The sequence below is a fragment of the Bos indicus genome, chromosome X (assembly GCF_029378745.1).
Source record: "Bos indicus isolate NIAB-ARS_2022 breed Sahiwal x Tharparkar chromosome X, NIAB-ARS_B.indTharparkar_mat_pri_1.0, whole genome shotgun sequence".
Lineage (NCBI taxonomy): Eukaryota > Metazoa > Chordata > Mammalia > Artiodactyla > Bovidae > Bos > Bos indicus.
In genome coordinates this window covers 59,622,308-59,647,833 of record NC_091789.1, presented here as the reverse complement: position 1 = coordinate 59,647,833, position 25,526 = coordinate 59,622,308, and the positions used below count along the sequence as shown (strand labels likewise).

The window sequence follows — 25,526 nt, the reverse complement described above, 5'->3', positions numbered from 1 at the left end:
ACAGGTATGCATGTGTTCCCCATCCTGAACCCTCCTCCCTCCTCCCTCCCCAACCATCCCTCTGGGTCGTCCCAGTGCACTAGCCCCAAGCATCCAGTATCGTGCATCGAACCTGGACTGGCAACTCGTTTCTTACATGATATTTTACATGTTTCAAAGGAAATTATATTTGTAAATGCTTATATTAAAATTGAAGTATCTCAAATTGTTAACCTAAACTTCCATCTTAAGAAACAAAATATGAGAGCAAGCTAACCCCAAATCAAGCAGAAAGAAGGAAATATCAGAATGAAAATGAAATAGAGAATAGAAAAACAATAGAAAAATCAGTGAAACCAAAGGTCGGCTCTTTGAAAGGAACAACAAAAATTAAGAAAAAACATTTAATAAATCAATTCCATTTATACTTCAGTTTAGTCACTCAGTCATGTCCGACTTTGCAACCCCATGGACTACACTATGCCAGGCTTCCCTGTCCATCACCAACTCTCAGAGCTTACTCAAACTCATATCCATCAAGTTGGTGATACCATCCAACCGTCTCATCCTCTGTTGTCCCCTTCTCCTCCTGCCTTCAATCTCTCCCAGCAGGAGGAGAAGTTTTATACTAGCTTCATTTATAGTGGCTTCAAAAATAGAGGATTAACAAATTTAACAGAAGTACAAGCTAGACTTGTACACTGAAAACTACAAAATATTGTTAAATGAGAATTCAGTTCAGTTCAGTTCAGTCGCTCAGTTGTGTCCGACTCTGCGACCCCATGGACTGCAGCATGCCAGGCCTCCCTGTCCATCATCAGCTCCCGGAGCTCGCTCAAACTCATGTCCATCTGCCATCCAACCATCTCATCCTCTGTTGTCCCCTTCTCCTCCCGCCTTCAATCTTTCCCAGCATCAGGGTCTTTTCCAATGAGTCAGTTCTTTGCATCAGGGGGCCAAAGTATTGCAGTTTCAGTTTCAACATCAGTCCTTCCAATGAACACTCAGGACTGATCTCCTTTAGGATGGAATGGTTTAATCTCCTTGCAGTCCAAGGGACTCTAAAGAGTCTTCTCCAACACCACTGTTCAAAAACATCAATTCGTTGCTCAGCTTTTTTTATAGTCCAACTCTCACATCCATACATGACCACAGGAAAAACCATAGCCTTGACTAGACGGACCTTTGTTGGCAAAGTAATGTCTCTGCTTTTTAATATGCTGTCTAGGTTGGTCATAACTTTCCTTCCAAGGAGTAAGCATCTTTTACATGAGAATAAGAAAGCCTAAAATGAAAACAAATTTCATATTTGTGGTTCAGCAGACTTAATGTTGTTAAGATAGCAGTACTCCCCAAACTGAGCTACAGATTCAGTGTAGTCCCTATCAAAATATCAGCCGGCTTCTCTGCAGACAACCAATGGAGAAATATGACAGAAAGAAAAAAAAATGAGAAGAAACTATGTAATTGAAAAATAATCCCTGATATGTAAACCCTGAATTAATCTTTATTAAACCAGTGAATTCAGATCTAGAATAAGAGTTGATTCCTAGTGGGAAGAATCAGAAGTATTTACAGAGCCAGTAAGTAAAACCCATTCACTGTCTCTAACATCATAGTTCCTTTTGGATTGCCTCTTATTTGCAAAGTTTTGTTCCCTCATCCCCATGTAGCACAGTTAGTTAAGCTACCTTCTGTTAAGGAGTTTATACTTTAGTAAGAAACCTGCAATACACATAAACAGTAGAAAGCAATATATATTTATTGTATTGTATTATATTTATTACACTGAGAGTGCTAAAGTGTTATGGGAATTCAAAAGTGGCATTTGAATTGTCTTGTGTTGAGAAATGTGTTCCAATCAAAAGAAGCAGTCTGAGAAATCGTGGGGCATTCTATTTGGCTGGTGTCTTTGAAGGGAAGTAGTGAGAGAGAACGCTAGGGCCAAATTAAGTCCCAGTTCTGTCACTTACTAGCTACATGACTTTCAGAGAGTCATTTAACCTCTCTAGGCCTGAGCATTGTCTTTTTAAAATGAAGGTAAAAGTATCTCCTGATACACATTGACTCAGCAAACTGGCACAGAGTAAGTGCTCAGTAAATGTTCCCTGTGTTTTGGAATGGAAAAGCTTGAATACAAAGCTAAGACATTTGAACTTTTATGTTGTGGGGAATAATACCTAAAGATTGCAATTAGGAAGATGACATGATTAGAGCAATGCCTTTGGTAGATTAACTTGGCAGTGGGTGATCTGGAGGTGTGACAAGGGGAGACTGGAAAAAGCCATTGCAGTAGCCCAGGAAAGGTAATGAGAGCTTGAACTTGAGTATTGATAGTGGTAGAACCATATAAAATTACTGAGAGTTTGTTGATGTCGTAACACAAATAGGAAACTTAGTAGAGGGAGCAGGTTTGAAGGTGAAAGTGAGAGGTCAGTTTTATACATTCTGAATGAGATACCAGTGGGACCTCCAGAAAAAAAAAAAGTGTGTAACAGGCAGTTAGAAATTCAGTACTGGAGATTCTGGGCTGGGAACACCACTTGGAAGTTATCTTCCAGAAGTTAGAGCCAAAAGATTGTATGAGATTACCAAAGAAAAGAAGTGTAGGGAGAAAAGAGGATAACTAAAGACAGAACTTTTAGAAGTAGGAAAATGAAAAGAATACTTTGACGTTAATTGCCTTTCGTAAAACTTTATGGTTGCTATCTGGTATCATATATGCCTCCTTCATACCTGCAAGCTTCTTGTTCTACTATCATCCTCAGTACTGCAGCTAAATGGACCATCTACAGTGGCCCTACACGTTTAAAGATGAATGCATTTGTTCTTACATAGTCCCTAAGGCCTTTTGTTTTCCCCTGAAGGCTGATACAATGAGATCTTATTAAGATGACTGTAGCCCACCAGGCTCTTATGTCCATGGAATTCTCCAGTCAAGAATACTGAAGTGTGTAGCCATTCCTTTTTCCAGGGGATCTTCCCAACCCAGGGATTGAAGTTGGGTCTCCTGCACTACAGGTGGATTCTTTACCATCTGAGCCACCAGGGAAGCCCTATTGAGATGACAGACCAGTTTTATTTCTGGGCAAACACAAGTTTTGAAGAACATTTAGGGCATTCTAAGAAGCTAAGGTTTGAGATGTTTTACAGATATTCTCTGAAATTGTCAGAGAAACACTGGCAGCCTTGAGCTATGGTGGCCAATAACATGCCTGGCTGTTTCTCATTGAAAACTTCAAAGTTAATTTTTACCTTGAAATTTCTTGGTTTTCTGGAGAGAAAGAAGGATAGTTATCCCATCCTCCTGCTTGGTATAAAATTGCCTATAGATTTTGGTGGCATCTGTTTTTGTTGTTGTTATTAGTTCCTTCAACCATTATTATATATAGCAGCCAGAAATGGAAGGTGTTTGAGTCACTGTCCTAAACTTCCCTGAATAATTGAAGGAGTGCCTGTTTGCCTGGACAGAGGGGAATTCTTTAGCCCTAAGTGGGGAATGTCTTGAACTAGCTGATTCGGTTTCTTTGTTTCTGACTAGGGCCCTGTATTTTAATTAACTTTTACAAGTGGATGATGGCAATAGCCACAATCCAGTTGGCTGGCAAAGGCACTGTGCGGTGTCCCATTGCAATATAAAAATGTTCATAAGTCTTTGATACTGGAAGGTTTTTGTGACACTTTAAAATTAACGAGCTGGCTCGGTCTCCTCCACTGACTCCACTAGGCTTTTTATGACCTTTTTTCCATTCTCTTGTTAGGGGATTTTGCATGTGTACTTTTTTGTTTTTCTTCCTTCACTTGCCTTTTGGAAACTTCTAAGTCAGGCTGGTTTCGATCCTATTTTCAGAAATTTTACCAAGGTCAGCCTAGTCCTGCTATATCCAGATGCTGACTTTCTTCATACCTCTCAATTTTTCTGCTCTCTTAAGACACATCACTATCTCAGCAAATTGCATGAGTGAAGGGGTTAGGGTTTGGGGGTAAAAATGTATTCCTAACATGAAATGATCTGTGAATAACAGCTAGAGTCGGTTATGATATGGGAAATTTGAAGATGAATATCTGTGCCATAGGATAGGATATATCATATCCTTCATAGAATAATAATATACTTAGCTTCTTTGTGACAGCTTAAAACTGAATTTCCTCTTCTTCTTGCAGTAAGTACAAATGGATCCTGGGTGAGGAACCTGTGGAGAAACGAAGAAGGCTCCAGAATGAGATGGCAACACCTCCTCTAGATTATTCCATGCCTGGCCCTTACAGGAAGGTGGAGGCAGCAGTTGCCAACCCAGAAGGGGAGAACAGCCGCGAGAAGACCAGCTCTGAGAGAAGCACACCACCGTACCTTTCCCCAGAGTACCCAGAAGCAATCAAGAGTACCAGTCAGAGTAGGGAGGCCTCAGTTCTGTATTCGGGGGCCCAGGACCAACACCAGGGTTCCTTGCTCCCTGAAGAGTTAGAAGATCAAATGCCACGATTGGTGGCAGAAGATTCTAACAGAGGCAACACACATGTAAACAAGGAAGAAGTGAGCAAGGGACCTTTTGTAGCTGTTGTCGGTGTTGCAAAAGGTATTCGAGATTCAGGAGCTCCCATTCAGCTGATCCCTTTTAACAGAGAGGAGCTTGCTGAGAGAAGAAAAGCAGCTGAATCCTTGAATCCGGTGCCTTATTCTTCTGTGGCCTCTGCTCCAGCTCCTGCTGCAGCTGTTGCAGAGAAAGGAAGAGGCTACGAGGAGAGCGGCGGTCGTAATATACCAAAGATGAAGAACCAAAGAGAGCTAGAAGAACTGAAGAGAACCGCAGAAAAATTGGAACGTGTTTTGGCAGAAAGGAATATGTTCCAGCAAAAGGTTAGGTTAACATCCTACCACTGGGAATGAGAGGCTATTGTAACCAAGGGACCAGAGAGATAGAACTGATGATCTCATGTGTAAACACAATAAGCCATTAAATGATTCTGTGGTACATCTCAGATCAAGTGAACCCTAATGGGCTTCCCTCCCATATTTGGGATTTGAAAAGGTCTATAAACAGAAGAATACATTTAGGGGAATCGTAGGGTGAACATATTCAGGAAAACTGGGGGCACTCTCTTTAGCTTTCAGTGAAATGTGGGGTCATTGAATTTCTGTTTCTTGGACTGCAGGTGGAGGAGCTGGAACAGGAGAGGAATCATTGGCATTCCAAATTTAAGAAAGTCCAACATGAATTGGTAACCTATAGTACCCAGGAGACGGAAGGCTTGTATTGGAGCAAGAAACACATGGGCTATCGCCAAGCTGAATTCCAGATTCTGAAAGCTGAGCTGGAAAGAACCAAAGAGGAGAAGCAGGAACTAAAAGAGAAACTGAAGGAGACAGAGACACACCTGGAAGTGCTGCAGAAGGCTCAGGTCTCCTACCGGACCCCAGAGGGAGATGACCTAGAAAGGTTAATTACTAGGGTTTAGTTATCAGCTTGTGAGTGCTAATGGGAAGCCTCCCTTAGGACCCCCGGTTACTGATCATAGATAAGAGAAGAAGCCTTAATTAATTCCTAGGCCACCAAGGATTGAGCAGTCACTTAGAGAGCTGCAGCCAATCTCCCAGTGCTTGGTGGCATTGTGCTTTCTTCTTTCTTTCTAGCTAATGGAAACGTAATTATTGAGAAATGTAGGCCCATTTTGAAGGAGCTTCATTTTGTTCTGTTGGCTAATGACCTCATGTCATCTCTTCTGTCCCTCACTCCATCATACAGGGCTTTGGCAAAGCTTACGCGGCTGCGTATCCACGTCAGCTATCTCCTTACTTCTGTCCTCCCTCACTTGGAGCTTCGTGAGATCGGGTTTGACTCAGAACAAGTGGATGGGATCCTGTATACAGTGCTGGAGGCAAATCACATACTGGATTGAGCACCAGATACTCTCTATCCCCTTCTCTACCCTCTCCTTTCCTCCCTCCCTCTCTCACGCTTCTCTCCCTCCCTCCCTCTCTCGCTCACTCTTTCTCTCTCATCCTTATGCCTTACAAGAAGAATCTTTGAGTAATCCTGCCTCTTAATCAGTCTGCTTTTTACACAGTCTTGGTGTAGAAAAAGAGGCTTAATAGACTTCAAGAGTTCCAGGAACAGAAAAGCAGTCGTCACCAAACCAGGTGACCAGAAAGCTTTAATGACTCAGATACTTGGCCTATTTCATATTCTTTCTGATATGATATGTGTTCATTTAACTTAAATCAGTCAGCAAATATTGGGTCCAATGTACCAGGTGTTTGGGGATGAGCGAAGAAGTGTAACTCATAGTTTCAGCCTTCAAGGACCTAACATTCTAGTTGGAAACACAAAACCCACACCAAGTTAACAGACTTGTACAAGTGAGTGGAACAAACATGATAGAGAAGTTCTGGAGAAGGAAGGGCAAGGAAGGCATCATATCAGAAATGGGACCTTAGCTAAGGTTTGTTTAAAGAATAGGCATGACAGCACTGTTAACAATGGTTGTTCTTTACATGGTAGGACTATGGTTGACATTTTTTTCTTTTTCCTGTCTTCCTACCTTTTTCAAATTTTCTATTATAAATCTGTTATTCTTATTGGAAAAAAATAAATCATTTTTTAAATGAATAGGCTTGGATTTAGATATCAAGTGAGAAACTGTGTGAAAATATAAGGTAATTTTTATACTTATAATTTATGTTGTATTTAGCATTACCTCTGGAAAAATAACATGAAAGAAAGCATGGAAAAAGCTGGAATGTAAAAAATGTGACTTATAGGAGTGATGGGTTAATATAAGGGAAATAAGGTTAAATCCCTTGTGGCTCAGCTGGTAAAGAATCCGTCTGCAATGCGGGAGACCTGGGTTCGACCCCTGGGTTGCACAGATCCCCTGGAGAAGGGAAAGGCTACCCACTCCAGTATTCTGGCCTGGAGAATTCCACGGACTGTATAGTCCATGGGGTTGCAAAGAGTCGGACACAGCTGAGTAATCAAGGTTAAATCATGACCCATCTACCCACCCTCCTCTGTGGTATTTGCATTTTAATAAGGAATTCTTGAAAAAGAAATCTTCAAGGCTCCAATTTTTAAAATGCATATCACCACGACTGTGGGCTCTAAGGTTAAGTGGGGAGGTGTTTTAGAGCAGTGATGTCTATTTGATATCCCTCAGAATACACCTCCTACCTACTCTTCAGGCTACTGCTGAGTGAAGGATAGATCTCATATTATCAGAAATAGTGAAACACATACTCCTGTAAAGTAGACATTTTATTTATTCTTTTCTTTATTGTATTGGTATAGTGCATACTCTCCAAAGAGTTGAAGCTAGTCTTCAAAAGACATTGACCAATGAACACATAAAAATATACAAACAGTGAAAAATAGGGAGTAATGAAGAAATTATAGAGAGAGGTGGGATCAAGCAGTTGCAAGGGATTAGCTAGTCCTGAAGTATGTTTTGGATGTTCATTTTATTTCTCCTCTGCAGTTAACTTCAGAAGACTCTCCCAAACTTATTTTAACTTTTTTGAAATTCAGGAGAGCCATCATAGATACTCGTGGGACTGCAAGGAAGTAAGGGGAGGCTAGAGGTGCACTTCACCCATAGAATGGGTGCTTAATGATAGCCCTGCCCTCTTCCCTCACCTCACTGCTGCTCTTGCTGCCAAATGATGCATTCTTATGTCAGACTATGATCTGAAAGGCCCCGGTTGTCTAGTGTACTGAGGGAAGGCAGGTGGTACTTTCAGCCACTCTCTCAGGGATACTTGCTCTTCAGATGAGGGCTGTGAAACAGTGGGGCTTTGCACAGAGAGGGACAATATGAGGGGAGAGTGGTATAGGGGAAGATTCAGAGCATTGACGATTCAGCCTGAGAGAGAATGTGGCATGCATGCGTGTGTGGGGGGGGTGGTGGTCAGCAGTGGGGCAGAGTACGAAAGAGTCCAGGCATTTGGGCTTTAGAATGAAAAGGGTGGAAACATTAAACTCTACTTGTGCTTACTCTCAGACCGTCTCCTAATCTGTGGTCTCAACCCCAAGCTGCTCCTTCCAACAACAGTTAGCTCTGTGAGTCCAGTCTCTACAGTACTAGAGCTACCCCTCTGTTACCCGTTTACAATGAAACCATACCAGCACGAAGTCCCTTTAACCAAAGTTAAATGAGGCAGTGGAGATCTTGAAAAGTGTCACCCAGCCTTATCAGAGATTATAATGTACTGTGGAGGCAAAAAAAAAAAAGTGTTTGCCTTCTCCTGGCTATCCTGTTAGGTTAATATAATTCTTACAAAAATCTCTCACATTTGCCCTTTAATTTTTCATTTCCACAGTCAACAATTAGGTCCTTACTACCTCATGCCTTCCTAATTGAACTAGATTCATATCTGGCCTCCCTTGTCACCTGTTCTCATTCATTCACACCAGTCTACTCCCTGTCACTAAATTGCTTTTAATGCCCTCATCAAGTTAGGCCTCTGCTCAACAACTTGTTCTCGTGAGTGCTTTCAGTTGCACACTCCCTTCTGACTTCAACCAAGCTCGGTAGATTCTTCTCACATTCCAAACAGAAACCATGTTCCATCCAAGCTGAACTCTTTCAGTTTCTGAACCTGCCTTGAGATTTTTCTTCTTTTCCATCTTTGCCATTCTATTCCTTTTACCTGGATTATTTTCCTTCATCATCTTTCTTTCGGCTCTAATATCACCTTCTTTCCTGAAAATTCCTCTGATTAACCTAGCCAGATAAGAATTTCCTTTGAACATATAAGTTTGTTGTTACTTAGGCTCTTATCACAAGTGACCTTGTCCTAGGTTTCCCATTAGAAAGCTCCACATTTAATAAATTCAACTGCCTACTTGACATTTGCACTTCCAGGTCTCACAGACATTTCAAATAAAACCTGTTAACCAGTGACACGCACACTCTGGGACTGTTCCTTCCTCCAATTTTACTCATTTTAGAAAATGGCACCTCCACCCACTCAGTTGCTTAAGCTAGAAACCTGGAAGTTATCCTTAATTTTCCTCCTCTAGTCCTACACATCCAGTCTGTCAGAAAGTCCGTCAATTCTGTCTTCAGAGTATATCTTGACTCCATTCATATTTACTACATCTACCTTAGTCCAAACTACTATCATCTTCCATGTGCTATTCTGCTTAGTCACTTCAGTCATGTCCGACTCTCTGCAATCATATGGACTATAGCCCACCAGGCTCCTCTGTCCACAGCATCCTCTAAGCAAGTGGGTTGCCATGCCCTCCTCCAGGGGATCTTCCTGACCCAGGGATCGAACCCATGTCTCTTAATGTCTCCTGCATTAGCAGGCAGGTTCTTTACCACTAGCGCCTGCAACTCCTAAGTGGTTCCTTGCTTCTATTTTTGTTCCCACAATTGTCTTACACTGCAACCAGAGTGATTAAAAAAAAAAAAATACAAGTCAGAGTACATGGCTCCCTGTTTAAAGCTCTTCCTCACTGCACTTAGAATAAAATCCTCACTCCTTACAATGTCCTATGAAGACCCCTGCCTGCTGCTTCTACTTAGTGTCTTCCAACTCTTCATCCTGTCTCACTTTTCCTCTTGCTCACGGTAGTCTTCCCCCAGAATTAGCTCAGGCTCTTGCTTCAGTAGAGCCTTTCCCCAGACTGTTTCCTCTCTGAATGCTCATATCTCCAGTCTTGGCATGGCTGACTATTTCTCATCCTTCAGGCCTTAATATAAATGTCAGCTTTCTCAGACAGGCTTTCCCCTGCAGCCATTTTTCACTGTCCAGCCAATTCTATCATGTGTCTGGTTTTGTTTAATCCATAACACATCTCACAATTTGCTGTTATAGATTTGGCTGTTTAATTTCATTTATTTAACAAATATTTATTGGATATCTACTACCCAATAATGCGTGATGTGTGATATACAGTGGAGAACACAACACAGTTTCTGTCTGAAGTGAAGTGAAGTCACTCAGTCGTGTCCGACTCTTTGTGACCCCATGGACTGTAGCCTACAAGGCTCCTCTCTCCGTGGTATTTTCCAGGCAAGAGTCCTGGAGTGGGTTGCCATTTCCTTCTCCAGTTTCTGTCTGCCTCTCACTAATAAATTCCATGAGGGGAGGGACCATGCCTGTTTTTGCCAATCATTGTGTGCCAGAGCTTATCATGGTACCTGGTATAGAGTAGATAACCAATAGTTGTTCATGAATGAGTTAATGATGGAATGTGTGTTTTGCTCCTATCTCCACCTCCTTCAAGAACCTGAAACAGTGCCTCATTTATAGGAAGGGGTGGAAAAATACAATATGGGTGAGGTAGATAATCCTGGGCCTTAAACTCTGAAAATGAAAGACTCAGTAATTTCTGCAGGTTATGGGAGACAAACACTGTGAGCTGGAGTGGCTTAGTGTTTCTCCTTAGCTGATCTTAGAATAATTAGAAAGGCTACCAAGGAGAAAGGGAATACGGGTGTTCTTTATAACAAATATTTGAATATTATCACGAGGAGGCTCCCTAGATTTCGATTTTAAAATACTGAGAATTATAGAATATAATCATGAGAAGTTTATAGAGACCAGATCCTGAGAATGAGAACTCAAAAGGAAAAAAAAATTCTGAGGAATTTTCTCACTTTTTCCAAGAGCAATGATAGTTTATTTCTAGGGGAGAGGCGCTATCCTTTTTCAAAGGACAGACAACACACCTCAAGGAAATGCAGTCATACCTCATTTTATTGCACCTTGCAGATATTGCGTGGGTTTTTTGTTTGTGTTTTGGTTTGTTCTGTTTTGGGTTTGTTTTTTTTTTTTTTTTTAACAAATTGAAGGTTTGTAGCAACCCTGTGTGGAGTAAGTCTGCAGTGGCATTCTTCCAACAGCATTTGCTCACATCATGTCTCTGTTTTACATTTTGGCAATTCTCATATTTCCAGCTTTTTCACTATTATATTTGTTATGGTGATTTGTGATCAATAATCTTTGCTGTTACTCACTGAAGGCTCAAATGATGGTTAGCACTTCTTATCAATAAAATATTTTTAATTAAGGCATGTACATGGTTTTGTTAGACATAATGCTATTGTACATAAATATGCTACAATATAGTGTAAACGTAACTTCAACATGCCCTTGGAAACCAAAAAATCCCTGTGACTCTCTCTATTGAGATATTTGCTTTATTGTAATGATCTAGAATCGAGTGTGAAATATCTCTGAGGTATGATGGTAAGTTTCCAGAATATGTTAGAAAGTCAGTGCAAGTACAATTGGCCCACTAAATCCTGAGTTCTGCATCCACAAATTCAACCACAGATGGAAAAAAAAAAAAACTTTTAATCCAGCAAGTTCCAAAAAGCAAAACTTGAATCTGCCTCATTTAGGTATATAGCATTTACATTGTATTTACAACTATTTGCATAGCATTTACATTGAATTAGGTGTAAGTAATCTAGAGATGATTTAAAATGTAGGGGAGCCTGTGTATAGTTTTTATGCAAATTAAACACCATTTTATATAAGGAACTTGAGCATCCTCGGATTTTGGTATCTGATGGGGATCCTAGAACCAATCCCCAGCAGATACAAAGAGACAATTGTATGTACATGCTTCTTGGATGGACAAATGAGGACCTTCCAGAGGACCAGGTGAGAGACTTTGTGGCCCCAGGGAGGAAGATTTTGCTTACCCAAGTCCACTGATTGCAAATAATCTGGGGTAACAGTTTAGAGACAGAGGCTTAATTGGTAGGCTCCCGGTTCCTACAGGTAATCTCCAGGTAGAATATGTTTCAGAGTTCTGTACTATGTATTAAAACTTCTTTCTGTAGTACTGTGTTATGAGTGAAGCATGGGAGTATGCTCAGGAAAGCTAGGGATGAGCTCAAGCTAAGTCAAGTGTAATTTCTCCAAAAGAGTAACTTGTACTTGATGACAAAGTATTAGTCGCTCAGTTGTGTCCAACTCTTTGTGGGACTGTAGCCCACCAGATTCCTCTCTCCATGGGATTTCCTAGTCAAGAATACTGGAGTGGGTAGTCATTCCCTTCTTCAGGCCATCTTTCTGATTGATCCAGGGATTGAACCCACATCTCCTTGCACTGCAGACAGATTCTTTACTGTCTGAGCCACCAGGGAAACCCACTAGGTGACAAGGACATCCCTGATTCATAAATTATCTTAGGCAGAGAGGAAATTCAGGAACCATATTTTCTGATTCCAAAGTCAGGGTACGTGGTTGAATAATAACTACATCATTGGAATGGATTTAGATACTCTTGGTTATGTTAAAGCTTTAATCATTAAAGAGACATAAATAGCATTCATTTTCTAGTGGAAAATAAAATCTGTAAGAGACATGTTTTGTTGCTTGCCTCTATACCTATACCCAGAGTTTTGAAGTGAATCATCAGAAATCCCTAACCCATAGATAATTCTTCAAATGTTTGGGTGCCAAACACATTTCATACATTTGGCCATTGAGTCCTCAGGGACAGGCAAGATGTCTTTAGGCAGAGGCTCAGGAAAGTGTTCCCAAAGGCCTGATTTTCCAGATGGGATGTGGAAACCTGTGAGGACTGGGAAGGTGGAGGTGTGTAGTGAGAGTTTTCCAAGTGTAGGGAATGGTACAAGCAAAATCACAAGACTGGATGTGGGGTAAAACACACCGAGGGTTTGAGGAATAGTGAATTACCGGTTTGGGGCATAAGGAACAGAATGGACCAAGGGCTTGAAATGCCAACAAGAAGGGGGCTATGCTAAATTTCTTTTAACAATGGAGCCTTCATCTGATATGAATTAGGAGAATGGCTAACGAAGTCTCCCCTATTGTCATTGAGCTTGGGAAATTCCCTTGGACTAAGCTTTTCTCTAGCAGTGGGACCTGATAGATGATGATTCTGTTCCACCTCACATTTTCTTAAATCTGGATGAAGGTCACAGAGCTATCACCACCTCCTTCCTCTCCAGCTTCTCAAGTCTGTTTTGCCCCTGGCTTCTGTTAATGGAATCTGATGTCCCTGTGTGCCAAGTTGCTTCAGTCGTGTCCGACTCTTTGCAACCCCATGGACTGTAACCTGCCAGGCTCCTCTGTCCATGGACTTCTCCAGGCAAAAATACTGGAATGGGTTGCCATGCCCTCCTCCAGGGGATCTTCCTGACCCAGGGATTGAACCCACATCCCTTATGTCTCCTGCATTGGCAGGCATGTTCTTTACCACTAGCGCCATCTGGGAAGCCCAGAATTTGATGAGTAGATGCCTATTCAAAGTCTTCAAGGTATTAATTCAGACTTTGGGGAAGAATCTTGAGAAGTTTTGGCCTGGAAAAAAGAATATCCCCCTGTTAATGTAGATTCCGATCTGTGGTAGAAAATGTACTTTGTCTGTCTCCATTCCCCAAAGACACATGACACATTTTTAGTGAACTTTGGCATGACTTTTTAGGTCACCAATATGCTTAGAATTGATGCTTTTGAACTGTGGTGTTGGAGAAGACTTTTGAGATACCCTTGGAATGCAAGGAGACCCAACCAGTCCATCCTAAAGGAAATCAGTCCTGAATTGATTGGAAGGACTGATGTTGAAGCTGAAACTCCAATACTTTGGCCACCTGATGCAAAGAGCTGACCCATTTGAAAAGACCCTGATGCTAGGAAAGATTGAAGGTGGGAGGAGAAGGGGCCGACAGAGGATGAGATGGTTAGATGGCATCACCAACTCAATGGACACGAGTTTGAGTAAACTCTGGGAGTTAATGATGGACAGGGAGGCCTGGCGTGCTGTAATCCATGGGGTCACAAAGAGTCAGACATGACTGAGCGACTGAACTGACTGACTGAGCTGATGCTTAGAATACAGTTAACCATTTATTGAGGTCTTACTATATGCCATGACCACACTGAGAGGCAAGTATAATCCCCGTTTTACCGATGAGGAAACTAAAGTGTAAAGAATTAAAAGTGACTGGTGGTTCAGATGGTGAAGAATCTGCCTACAATTCAGGAGACCCAGGTTCAATCCCTGGGTTGGGAAGATCCCTTGGAGAGGGGAATGACAACCCACTCCAGTATTGTTGCCTGGAAAATTCCATAGGCAGAGGAACCTGGCAGTCTACCATCCATGAGATCACAAAGTCAGACATGACTGATCGACTTTCACTCACTCCCCGAGGCTACACAGCTAAGAGTGCAGCTGAAGAGCTCCCAAAGCCCAGGCTATTTTCCCACTATCCCCTACTATCTTAAAAACTATCGGTCTCGTCTTCTTCCTCTTGATAAGAAAATGCTACCACCAGCCCACACTAAAAGTAATGTCCAAGGAAGAAAGTTCATAATCCCACACAATGTTTAACTGCCCTCATGATCAGGAAATCTTTCACTTATGTAACGAATACGCTTCCAAACAATGTGGAGATTCATTTCCTCTTGACTGGGTTTTTACTCGGGGCCATTGCTTGGCAGCTTTCCTGATACCAAAACAGCCACTAAGATCCTATTCTTACACTCCAGGAGGTCTTGGAATTGTTGGCCTCTGCTTTCGAGTGTCCCCACTGGCTCCTTTGCACCACCCCCTCTAGACAGTGCTGAGCTGAGCAAGTCTCTTGGGGAGTGAGAAAGTGACACTTGAGAACATATTGGTTTATTATTACACACAGAAGAGTAAAATTAACCACACGAGATGTGTCTGAAATTGCCAAGGGGAAGATGGCTCTGCCTTTCTCATCTTGTCTCTTTTTTTTTTGATTCCTACCTCATCTCCATTTTTAAAGCTATTGAATCATTTCGTTGAAGGGGGTGTGTGTGTTACTCAGAGACATCCCCTGGCCCCCCAAATTCGTGTCCATAGTCTCTGAATTAATGTTATATTTTTTAAACTCATTGGCCTCATCTCGTTTTGGCTCTTTTAAGGGTTAAACTGAGAAACTAGTGCAAATTATGGTGTTAATGGTTAATCTATGACTGAATGTATGTTTCTTCCCAGAAAATATACTTGCTTTTTATTCAGGGCCTTCAGTGCCTTTAAAACCAGGGGAGCAGAGTCCTCATAATATCCTCAGATATCCTCTGTGGGGTTGCTGATCCATCCTTCTGCATCCCATTGTATAATTCCAGAAATCAAGTCAAGAGCATCTTCTCTTTGTACTTTTGGTGTGACTGGCCTTTCTCCTGAGCAACCCACACAGAATTTTGTCAAATATCACAGACTCTGAAAGCACTGGGCTTCCCTGGTGGCTCAGTGGTAAGAATACACCTGCCAAGGCAGGCGATGCAGGTTCAATCCCTGGGTCAGGAAGATCCCCTGGAGAAGGAAATGGCAACCCTCTCCAGGATTCTTGCCTGGGAAATCCCATGGAAAGAGGAGCCTGGCCAGCTATAGTCCAGAGGATAGCAAAAGAGTCGGACATGACTTAGCGACTAAACTGAAAGCAGAATTGGAGAAAAGGAATTAAAGCTGAAATGCTGGCTTGCCTGCCACACTACTCACACTCATTTGGCATCTTGTTTCACACCCAAATTTCACTCCCTAATGTCTATTTGAAAGCCTGTGAGTTTTCTCAAGGTTTTCTCCACAAGGCCTTATTTATGAAGAGAAAGTTCTTCAAGGCCCTCCTAAGAAGTGACTTATAAGGTGATGAGGATGCTGTAGTGGAGGAATGGGACTTTCAGGATGACAGGAAAGCAGCACCTCCTGGATTGCCCTTGTATGGTGACTTCCTGCTTTGTCAAGCCCTAAGAAACTCCTGCTTGTCTTGCAGAGAAATGAGGCCTAGAGCAGGGAATTGTAGGCAAGTTTTAACTAGGAATTCCTGAGCTGCAATTCTCAGGAAGGTGGTGGGTCGTATGAGGTGGAGGGGGTGGTCAGATTATAGTTTTTGTATAGCTGTTCCTGATAACATCCTGTTAATATTTTATCAGTGATCATATCATAGCATGTAGGTAGCCACGTTTTAGGGCAAGAGAGAGAGATAACCTGCTGGACTTCCTGTTTGAAGTTCGCCCCCCACCTTCCCATTGAGATAACAGAAATTCTCATCAAAGCTGAAAGCCGCTCGCTGGGGCCGTGAGACCAGACTTGGCAAAGGCTTTAGATTAGCTCAAAGCCTGCTGAAGAGAAGCACATGGACTTTCCAGCCTGGGGTCTGCATGTCTCAGAGTGGGCAGCTGCAGGCATGAAAGAAGCCCACATCCATGAGCGTAGGGCTGAGTGGTTGACCCTGCGAGGCCTCATTTGGCTTCCTTTAGCACTTGCCCCCTCCTCTCTCCCTTCTCCCATGTACAGACATGTTTCTCCTCTGGTCGAGAGCCCAAAGGCCTCAGGTTACCTGGATGGACACTGCCTCTGCTGCTTCCAGCAGTTTCCGGAACCCTGACCAGGAGAAGGAGATGAGGGGGGAGAGGCTGAGCCCCAGTGTCTCTCTCTCCATTAGAGCCACTTAGGGTCCTGTGAGGCAAACTCAGGAGCGCGCAGGTTAGCTGTGTGGCATACCCCTGTTTCTTTCTTAGTGTAGCCCTCTCCCTACTTCTCTATTCCCTATGGCCCTTCAGCTGGAGGAAGCAGTTTTCTTTGTTTGATCATCCTTCCCCCAGAAGCTCAAGTAGTGCCAGACCCTCCTTTCCTATGGATTGGGATCTAGGGGATTTTCAAACTGTTTTTAACTAGCCCCTGATATACCCCTATCTTGTGACACTTTTCCTTATCTCTCACAAGATAGGCCATATTATATCTTGTACCACAGGTGGGTGTGCGTGTCTTATCTCCCATAGATCAAGTATCACCTGCTACTAGGCACAGACGTTACCTTGTTCACCCTTGTTACCGTCAAAGCCTTCAGCACATTGCCTGCCACCAGGTAAGAGGGCAGTTGGTGTGTGCCGGTTGGTAGCTTGCCAGCTGGAGAGCTGGCTGGATGGCTGTTTGACTGGCTGAATGAAGGTCTTTCAGAAAGTTGGAGTTCATCTTTCCACCAAGAAGCCAGTTTTGGCCTCCTCCTCCCCTATTAATAATCACATAGCTGTGGGTCAGTAGGGCCCCCAGGGGAAAAAACCATGAGTCACACCATTATCAGAGGAATGAGGGAAGGCAGAAACATCTCTCCTTGTGCAAGGGTCAGAACTGTGAGGCCAGGGAATAGATGCAATGGCCTTCACTGTCCCTGGGTCTGTGGCTAATCTAAATTACTTTATGACGGAAGGCAATGGGGTGACCTGAAAGCTGTTAAACTTGGACCCAGAGTTCTGGGAAAGTAGCTAGAGCAAGGCTTTTCTTGCTCAACCACCCAAAAGGATCACTTGCTCTTTATCACGCCTGTCCCAGTTTTTCTAGTTGACAATGAATGTCTAACTCCTTCCATAGAATCTTCCCAAATTAAAAGAAAGGAGGAGCTCTCAGACAAGCCTCAATCTAACATTACCGGAAGCTCTGTGCCCTATTTTCCTCAAAAGCCCTTATACTGTAGTGAAAGACAGGAGCAGGAAGGTGGCAGGAATTTGAAGAGTCACAGGCCGCACCCCACTTACACCTTCTGAGACAGAATCCCAGACCCACGTTTAGTGTGGGATAGGTTTCCAAGGTTATGTTCAGATTCTGACACTGTGACTTTAAGGAATTTACTCACCTCTCTGGGCCTCCCTTTTGTCTCCTGTAAAAGACCTGCTTCATTGGGGGTATTTGGAGGAGGCAGTGAAATCATGGATCTGAAAGGGCTTTGGCTACCAGGTGGTGGGTCATCAGAGTCCATATCAGGTTGCAACCCACTGGCTCAGACGGTAAAGAATCCACCTACAACATAGGAGATGAGGCAGGAGCCGCAGGTTCAACCCCTACGTCAGAAAGATCCCCTGGTGGAAGAAATGGCAACCCACTCCAGTATTCTTGCCTGGGAAATCCCATGGGCAGAGGAGCCTGGCAGGCTACAGTCCATGGGGTCACAAAGAGTTGGACACGACTGAGTGACTAAGCACACACAGCCCAGCAGAGTCAGCAAGGCTAACCCATTTACCAAACTCCAGCGGCCCCCAGTCAAGGGCCCTGGGGTTCTTGGTACCAGGCCAGAGATATGACCTCTTGTTAAACATGTGTTCAGAGAGCCCTCTCCCCACTGCCCTTACTCCTGCCTGCCACTATTCCCTCTAAATGGGATTGGATGGTAGGGTCCTAGCCTCTGCCACAAAGAAGACTCACCTCAGAAATGTAAGGGTAGTGTGTCCTATAACAGGCTCCTGTGTGCTGAGGCCCACCAGGTCTAGGGACTGGGGAGGCTGAGTCTTGTAGGGCTCCATTCTTATTAGGGTTGCCACAGTCAACATGTTTACACATCAAACTTGGTTAATTCCCAATGAGGTTAGAACAGTGCTAAATCATTGGCTTTCCAAACTCCCACACCTCCAGAGGTAGAGGAATTGGAGTTGAGGTGTCACGTCTTATTTAAATGTAAGCTTGGCATTCCCCCTAATGGGCCAGTTAGCTGGACCCAGGCTGGCCAATTGACCAGCAGGGCAGGATAGGCAGTTCCAAGTGGTTCACTCAGTGAATTGGTCCTACTCACCCAGATTTCTCTCATGGGAGACCAGCAGACCCTATATGTCCCCATTGTTACCTTACTGGCCATGCATTGTTTTCCTCAGACAACTTGCAACCTCTGGCAGGCTTTCAGTACTGGCTGTGAATATTGCTTGATTGGCAGAGTCCTATTTTGGGAGTCAGGAGACTCAGGCACCTATACGAGCAGTGTGGCCCTACAAAAATCTCTTTACTGATATGTGCCTTAGTTTCTCCATCTGCCAAATGGAGCTTTGCTGATCTATTTCACCTTCCTCATAATGGTGGTTCAGAGATGAGTGGAATAAATATGTAAGCATTTAGCAAATAACTTAAAAGAAATAACTTGTAAGAAGGGAGGGTCCCTGGACATTATGAAAAGGTTAATGTTTCCCTAAGAAGGGGCAAGAACGTCCTGCTTTCTTAATGTCTCCAGTAAGGTCTAGAATTTTCTATTCACCTAGTGGGGAGAAAAACCAATTTTTATTCTACCCTCCCCTTCGCCCAGTTCCCTCAGTCACACCTGCCCTGTCTGAATTAATTAGAATTAATAAAACAGTTGTTCAATCAACAAGTGTTTATTGATCACCTACTATGTGCTCAGCACTCTTACAGATAGTCTGAGAAATATACACATGGCTAAGATATGGACCCTACCCTTCAAGAGTTTACAATGTACTTGTGAAATCAGTTACATACACATGGAAAGATAATTATCCATCAAAAATTGTGAATAATAAGCATCAAAGAGTGATTTTTTACATTGAGGGTTGGAGGATGGAGGAGTAGGAGAGGGACGGAGTGGTCAGAGGAGGCTCAGTGAAGGAGGCGGTGCCCAGTGACTTCTCCAAGCATGAGGAAGACTTGGCTAAGGGGAGAGGGCCTTCCCGCTTAGAAGAGGAGCTTAAATACAGGCAAGAACTGTGAAAGACATGTTACAATGACTGGACCCCTTCTGCTGGCGCTGAGGTTTGGGGCAGTGTACTGGAGTTTGTCAGAAGCTAGTCATGCTCAAGCCTATGGTTTGTTTGTGACTGTCACCCCACCTCCACCCCCAGGGGAAAGGGGGCATTTTGAAGTCTTGGAGCTGAAACTATCTGCCTGGGAATCCTCTACTCTTCCATCTCAACAAAAATCCCAGGCGGCAATTCAGCTGTCACTCAGATGAGGGCCACGGCACCTGGGTCAGGATGACTCCCTGCTGGAGCCCTTTGATGCCTTCTAGCAATTCCACCATGTCTGGTAAAGGATGATGGGGAGAACATGAAGGTGACTGACAGGGGGCCCACCTGGGGCTGTGGTCTTTCGGAGGTGCTACTGTGCTCTGTGGGCAGACCCCGGGGGCCTGATCTCAGTCTTCAGGCTGCTTCTCCATTAAGCCTGAAGACTCTCCTGGGGGCTGCCCCTCTCTGGCCCAATAGAAACACTCATTGTAGTTCCCACCCGTGTCCACCCGTGCTCCCATGCTGTCACCCCCAGCCAAGGGCCATCTCTAAACCAAACCAGTTTCCTTTCCCTACAGAAACCATTGTGCAGGCCCTTTTGCCTGTTGTTAGCAGGACGCCAGGTCAGAGGGAGACAGGGGCTTCAGTGCAAGTTGGAGCTGTAGCTTTTGAGGGAGCTCCTTGGTACAGTCAGAGTCTGCTGCCGCCTTCAGTGCTCTGTCATATGTTCTTTCCTTGTGCTTTCCTCTCTCTGGAAGCTAAGTCCCTGGGCCGTGATTCTGGCCTTTTTTTTTTTTTGGTCCTCAGCTTTGGTCCTTGTCCTCTCATCCTCCACCCCATTGCTTTCTGTTCCCTCAGTACAGTGGGGTGGCTTTATTTCAGTTCATACACATTCAGTTAGACACATTCAGTCTAGACATATGGAGTCATAAGAGTGGGATGGAGGAGGCTCCAGGGCCCATTACTGGCCAATCAGTTTGTTTGGAGGGAGGCTTGCAAAGGAGATTAGCGCCATGCCCATAGGAGCCACCACCCGTTTGCACCCACCCCCATCCCCCAGCAATGAGCTAAGAGCCAACCTCTGCAAGAGGAAGGGTCTTTGATCACAGAGAGGGTCAGTCAGTGGGACGTACTTAGTGGGCTTTTGGATGGACTCCCAGGTAAATCAAAGGGTAAAGGGGAGATGCTGGGGCCTGGCTTCTGGAGGGGGGTGGTTGGAGTTTAGGGTTGGGTATTTGAGGGCTGGGGTGGGGGTGGAGGGTGCCAAGATGAAGGAAACAGAAAGTCTGGCTTAGCAAGAGTCTTGACAGTTTAACCCGCATCCTGTCACACCAGCTCCTGTTTCTGCCTTTGTTTGATCCAGTGGCCAAAGTCAGTCTATCTTCAGCAGCACCTTCTGACACGATCCAGTGCCAATATCCCTCACCTGTGGGCCTGGGGGAGGGGGGTGTCCACTGGTGTTCACAGACCCAGCCACCACCCCCAGCTCTGGCCCCTGGTTCTTCACACATACCCCGTCAGGCTGTAGGAGTTAAACTCACTCTTGCCTTTCGGCGCTTGACCAGGCCTTGGAGAGCTCCTAGTGGCCAGGGGCTGGGCCTGGTAGGCATCGTAGTAGTTGGAGCGATTTCCCTGGGGTGAGCAGGAAAAGCAGAGGAAGATTCCAGCTATCAGGGAGAACAGGGAGGAAATAATGCCCAGGTAAAGAGCCTCTCCGATCTCAAATTTCATGCTGTCAGGCACCAGCGGGGAGTAGAAGTCTCGCAAGATCCCGTGAAGATTCCAGGCAACAGGAATGAAGCCCAGGAGGCCTCCAAGGATGAAGAAGACTCCGCCCACAACCGCCACTCTGTCTTTGGCTCGAGACTCCTGGAAGAAGACTGTGCATCTCATGCCCACCACAGAGACAATGCATGCCAAGGAGGACATGGCGCTGGATGTCACCATCATGGCCTGGGCAGCTTGGATGTCAGCGGGCAGGCCTAGCATGGTGCTGTAGATGTCACACTGGGTGATGCCTGTGCTGTGTGTTGCACACTCCATCCAGAGGCCCTTGGAGAAGCCAACCGCAGTCACAATGCTGGCACCAACATAGGAGCTTGTTCGCCAGCTGGGGAGCAGCATGGCAATCACGGTGCCCAACAGCCCCAGAAGGCCCAGGACGTAGCCTACAAGCTGGAGGCCAAGAGAGGCCATGGTAGACCTCTCAGCACACGCGGCTTCAGGGCAGGCTCCCTTGTCTGCTGGCTGTAGCTTTGGCTCCTTGGATCCCGGCCTCTAATCCCTCATTTCACAGTGTCTCTGCCAGGCTGACTTCTCTCCTCCTTACAAGTGTCTGTGGGTGGCCACAAGCAGGCTCAAGAAGGCATCTAGAAGACCTTAAAAAAATCCATAAACCAGATTAAATATTGACCAGAAGCTTATGAGAAACCAGAAAATGCTGGATGCCTTTTGACCTTTGTTATCTTTAGAAAAAACACATGAGAAACAAAGAAAAAAAAAACTTTGAAAGTGGAGCCAAAATGTCATCAGCTCCTGCGTAGGCACATGCTTTATATTGGCAGCCAGACAAAACCAGGAGCCAGACAGGTGGCTGCTTTCCGAGAAGGTGGCAATGGCAGGGTCGGTTATGGTGACTATGTTAACTCCAGGTCACACTATCGGCTGGTTCCGTCTCCAAGGCCTGCTGTTTAATGCATTGCCCAGCAGCGGTGCCACAGGGCCCCTCAATTGTACCTTGGGGGCAAATTCCAAGGCAAAGGAGCAGGAAGAACAGACCCTAAGATATAACTTGGACGCTAAGTTCTCAGAGGCCTCTTGACTCTACAGCAGCCTAGAGATGAGTGGTATAGCCCTGGGTCACCCTGTCCAAGGTTAAAGTCGACTCCAGGGCAGGTTGGGACAGACAACAGGGCATCTGTCCACACTCTCAGAGTTCAAGTCCTCCCAGCCCTGCCCCAATCCTCCTCCACAGGCTAGCCTGAGGCCTCCCATGTGTATCACACACCCAGACATTTCCTGTCTGCTCTCCTAATAGTTGTGCCACCATCCCCTAGGCCTCTCAGGAGATGTGGGAGGATTCAAGAGCGAAGGTTTTTCCAGGGCCTGAAGGGAGCCCTGACATTCCTGGGCTGTGTGTTAGGGGCACTAAGATAGACAGAGGAAAAGGCAGCTGCTCCAGAATGGAGGACTTTGTAAGAGGAAGTCATCCAAGTCAATCCTTCAGAATCACAGAGCTGCTCAGAGTTTTCAAGTGTTCAAGGAGCGTCCCCCACCAGTGCCCCTGACTCTTACCAAGGTTCAAGACACTAAGGGTCAAGGGCACATCCCTGCTTCCATCCACCTCAAGACCCTCTGACCCACTTGTTTTTCAACCCACCAAAATCTGGCTGTTCAGTTTTAGCCTTATTCAAGACTGCTCCTTCTGTAATCATCTCTTAAATGTGAGTATTTGAAAGTCCATCCTTTCCTCAATCAACACTCTGTCCCTGAGCAAATGTATCCACCCCCATGATGCAACCTCCTACCCATCCCCTGGCACTCCCAATTCTGTGTTTCCAGCATAGGTCTTTCTCCTGAGCTTCAAGACTTCCAGACCAATCACCATCCAGTTGGAAATCTCATGGGCAGCTCAAATTTGACACGTTCAAAAGAGGCCTCATCACACACACCCCCACTGCATCCTTCCCCAAACAGTTCTTCCATGGGTTCACTGAATGATACCTATGATATCTATCTCCTTGCACCAGACCCAAATCCTAGAAGTGATTCTTGACACTTCTCTCACACATACCTGTCACCTTCTACTGTCACAGTCTCACCAATTCTTGTTGTTGCTCAGTCACTAAGTCCTGTTTGATTCTTTGTGATCCTATGGACTGCAGTATGCCAGGCTTCCCTGTCCTTCATTATCACCCAGTTTGCTCCAATTCATGTCCATTGAGTCAGTGATGCTATCTAACCATCTCATCCTCTGATATCCCTTTTTGCCTTCAGTCTTTTGGAGATCAGGGTCTTTTCCAATGAGTTGGCTCTTCACATCACGTGGCCAAAGTATTGGAGCTTCAGCTTCAGCAACAGTCCCTCCAATGAATAGTTGGGGTGGATTTCTTTTAGGATTGACTGGTTTGATCTCCTTGAAGTCCAAGGGACACTCAAGAGTCTTCTCCAGCACCACAGTTTGAAAGCATCAATATTTCAGTGCTCAGTCTTCAACTCTCACATCCATACATAGCTACTGGAAAAACCATAGCTTTGACTACATGGACCTTTGTCAGAAAAGTAATATCTCTTTTTTTTAATATGCTATCTAGGTGTGTCATGGGCTTCCCTTGTGACTCAGGACTTCCCTGGTGACTCAGACGGTTAAGCATCTGTCTACAATGTGGGAGACCCGGGTTCGATCCCTGGGTTGGGAAGATCCCCTGGAGAAGGAAATGGCAATCCACTCCAGTACTATTGCCTGGAAAATCCCATGGACAGAGGAGCCTGGTAGGCTACAGTCCATGGGGTCGCAAAGAGTCAGACACGACTGAGCGATTTTACTTTACTTTACTTTTCCTTGTGACTCAGCTGGTGAAGAATCCACCTGCAATGTGGGAGACCTGGGTTCGATCCCTGGGTTGGGAAGATCCCCTGGAGAAGGGAAAGGCTACGCACTCCAGTATTCTGGCCTAGAGAATTCCGTGGACTGAACAGTCCATGGGATCACAAAGAGTCCGACACACTCCTTGAGTGACTTTCACTTTCAGGTTTGTCATAGCTTTCCTTCCAAAGAGCAAGTGTCTTTTAATTTCATGGCTATAGTCACCGTCCACAGTGATTCCATAGCACCCTTCTCTCTATCCCCACTGCTACTTCCACAGTCCAGGGCTTCATCATTCTCTCTCCCATGGACTATAGCAATGACTTCCTAATTGGTCTTACTTCCGATCTTGCCTCCTCTAATTCATTCTCCATGCCGTTGCCAAGGTGATCTTTCAACATTAACCTGATCAAGTCTCTACTCTCCATACAACATTCCAGTGTCTCCCCATCCACCAAAGGATAAAGTTCAAACATGACTGGACTCTATGACTTGTCAAACTTTATCTCTTGCCATTGCCCTTCTCATGTTCTATGCTCTTGCTGAACTAAATTACTTTCTGTTCCTCAGTCATGTCCTGTTGTCTTTTGCTTCCAAGCCTCAGCTCAGACTGTTCCTACAATGCAGAATGCCTGGCATTCTTTCTCTCTGGTTAGCACGTTCTCATCCTTTAAGGCTCAACTCAGATGACTGTAGTCAAGGTCAAGTTCCCCTTCTCTGTGTTCTTATAGTATCTTGTATTTACTTACCTCCATCATAGTACAACTACTACTACTGATGATGATGATAAAATAGCAGCACTCATATCCTATGCAACCATTATAAACAGTTTATGCATCTTAATTCACAATCATGTCTTGTGGTAGGTACTAATCCCTATTGTATGCTTGAGGAAATACAGAAAGTACTCATTTCACTATATTGCAATCTCTTGTTTAAATCCTGATTCTTTCCCACTAGTCTGTGAGCTCCTTGAGGGCAAGGTCCGTGTCTTACTCATTTCTGTATCTCTATTGCCTTGCACCATGCATTACCCATCCATTTCATACTCAAAGCAGATGTTTAAAAATATCCTCTCAATGAATAAACAAAAGTAGTAAGGAGGTTTGAGGGACCATAAGATACAGACTTTCTAGATGAACCAATGACACTTGTGTAAGGGACCAGAGCTGCTCAATGTTGGGAAAGAGTATTGAGAGAAAGAATCAGAGGGAGAATAAGGGAATGAAGAGGAGGTGGGGAACACAGGAGAGAGAAAAAGAGTTTCACCATTTGATTTTGTCTTTCTTCAGTCACTAAGTCGTGCCCGACTCTCCGTGACTGCATGGACTGCAGCATGCCAGACTTCTCTGTCCTTCACTATCTCCCAAAGTTTGCTCAAACTCATATCCATAGAGCCAATGATGCTGTCCAACCATCTTATCTTCTGTCGCCCCCTTCTCCTCCTGCCCTCAATCTTCCCCAGCATCAGGGTCTTTCCCAATGAATCAGCTCTTTGCATCAAAGTTTTGG

The 25,526-nt window shown here is 44.5% G+C and overlaps 2 protein-coding genes and 1 long non-coding RNA gene across 5 annotated transcripts in view; 1 reads left to right on the top strand and 2 right to left on the bottom strand.

Moving 5' to 3' along the window:
• The window catches only part of MORC4 (MORC family CW-type zinc finger 4), a 69,365-nt gene extending 58,368 nt beyond the window's left edge, over nucleotides 1–10,997 (top strand). For 2 of the 3 annotated variants that reach the window (XM_070784601.1, XM_070784603.1), the window contains 3 exons: nucleotides 4,144–4,837; nucleotides 5,134–5,417; nucleotides 5,724–10,997. In XM_070784601.1, the coding sequence (XP_070640702.1) occupies nucleotides 4,144–4,837; nucleotides 5,134–5,417; nucleotides 5,724–5,877 (1,132 nt within the window). In that variant the 3' untranslated portion in view covers nucleotides 5,878–10,997. The remainder of the gene's footprint in view (nucleotides 1–4,143; nucleotides 4,838–5,133; nucleotides 5,418–5,723) is intronic. The other variant, XM_070784602.1, reaches the window with a different exon arrangement.
• On the bottom strand, nucleotides 370–18,093 carry LOC139181372 (uncharacterized). Its single transcript, XR_011565350.1, has 2 exons — nucleotides 17,563–18,093; nucleotides 370–4,172 (listed from the first exon to the last, which is right to left on the bottom strand). It is a non-coding gene; the product is annotated as an uncharacterized lncRNA (long non-coding RNA).
• A 951-nt stretch (nucleotides 18,094–19,044) lies between these two features.
• On the bottom strand, nucleotides 19,045–21,812 carry CLDN2 (claudin 2). The gene has a single exon (XM_019956436.2). It carries the CDS (start codon nucleotides 21,623–21,625, stop codon nucleotides 20,933–20,935), a length of 693 nt encoding a protein of 230 aa, XP_019811995.1. The 5' UTR covers nucleotides 21,626–21,812; the 3' UTR covers nucleotides 19,045–20,932.
• Between the last annotated feature and the right edge of the window lie 3,714 nt (nucleotides 21,813–25,526).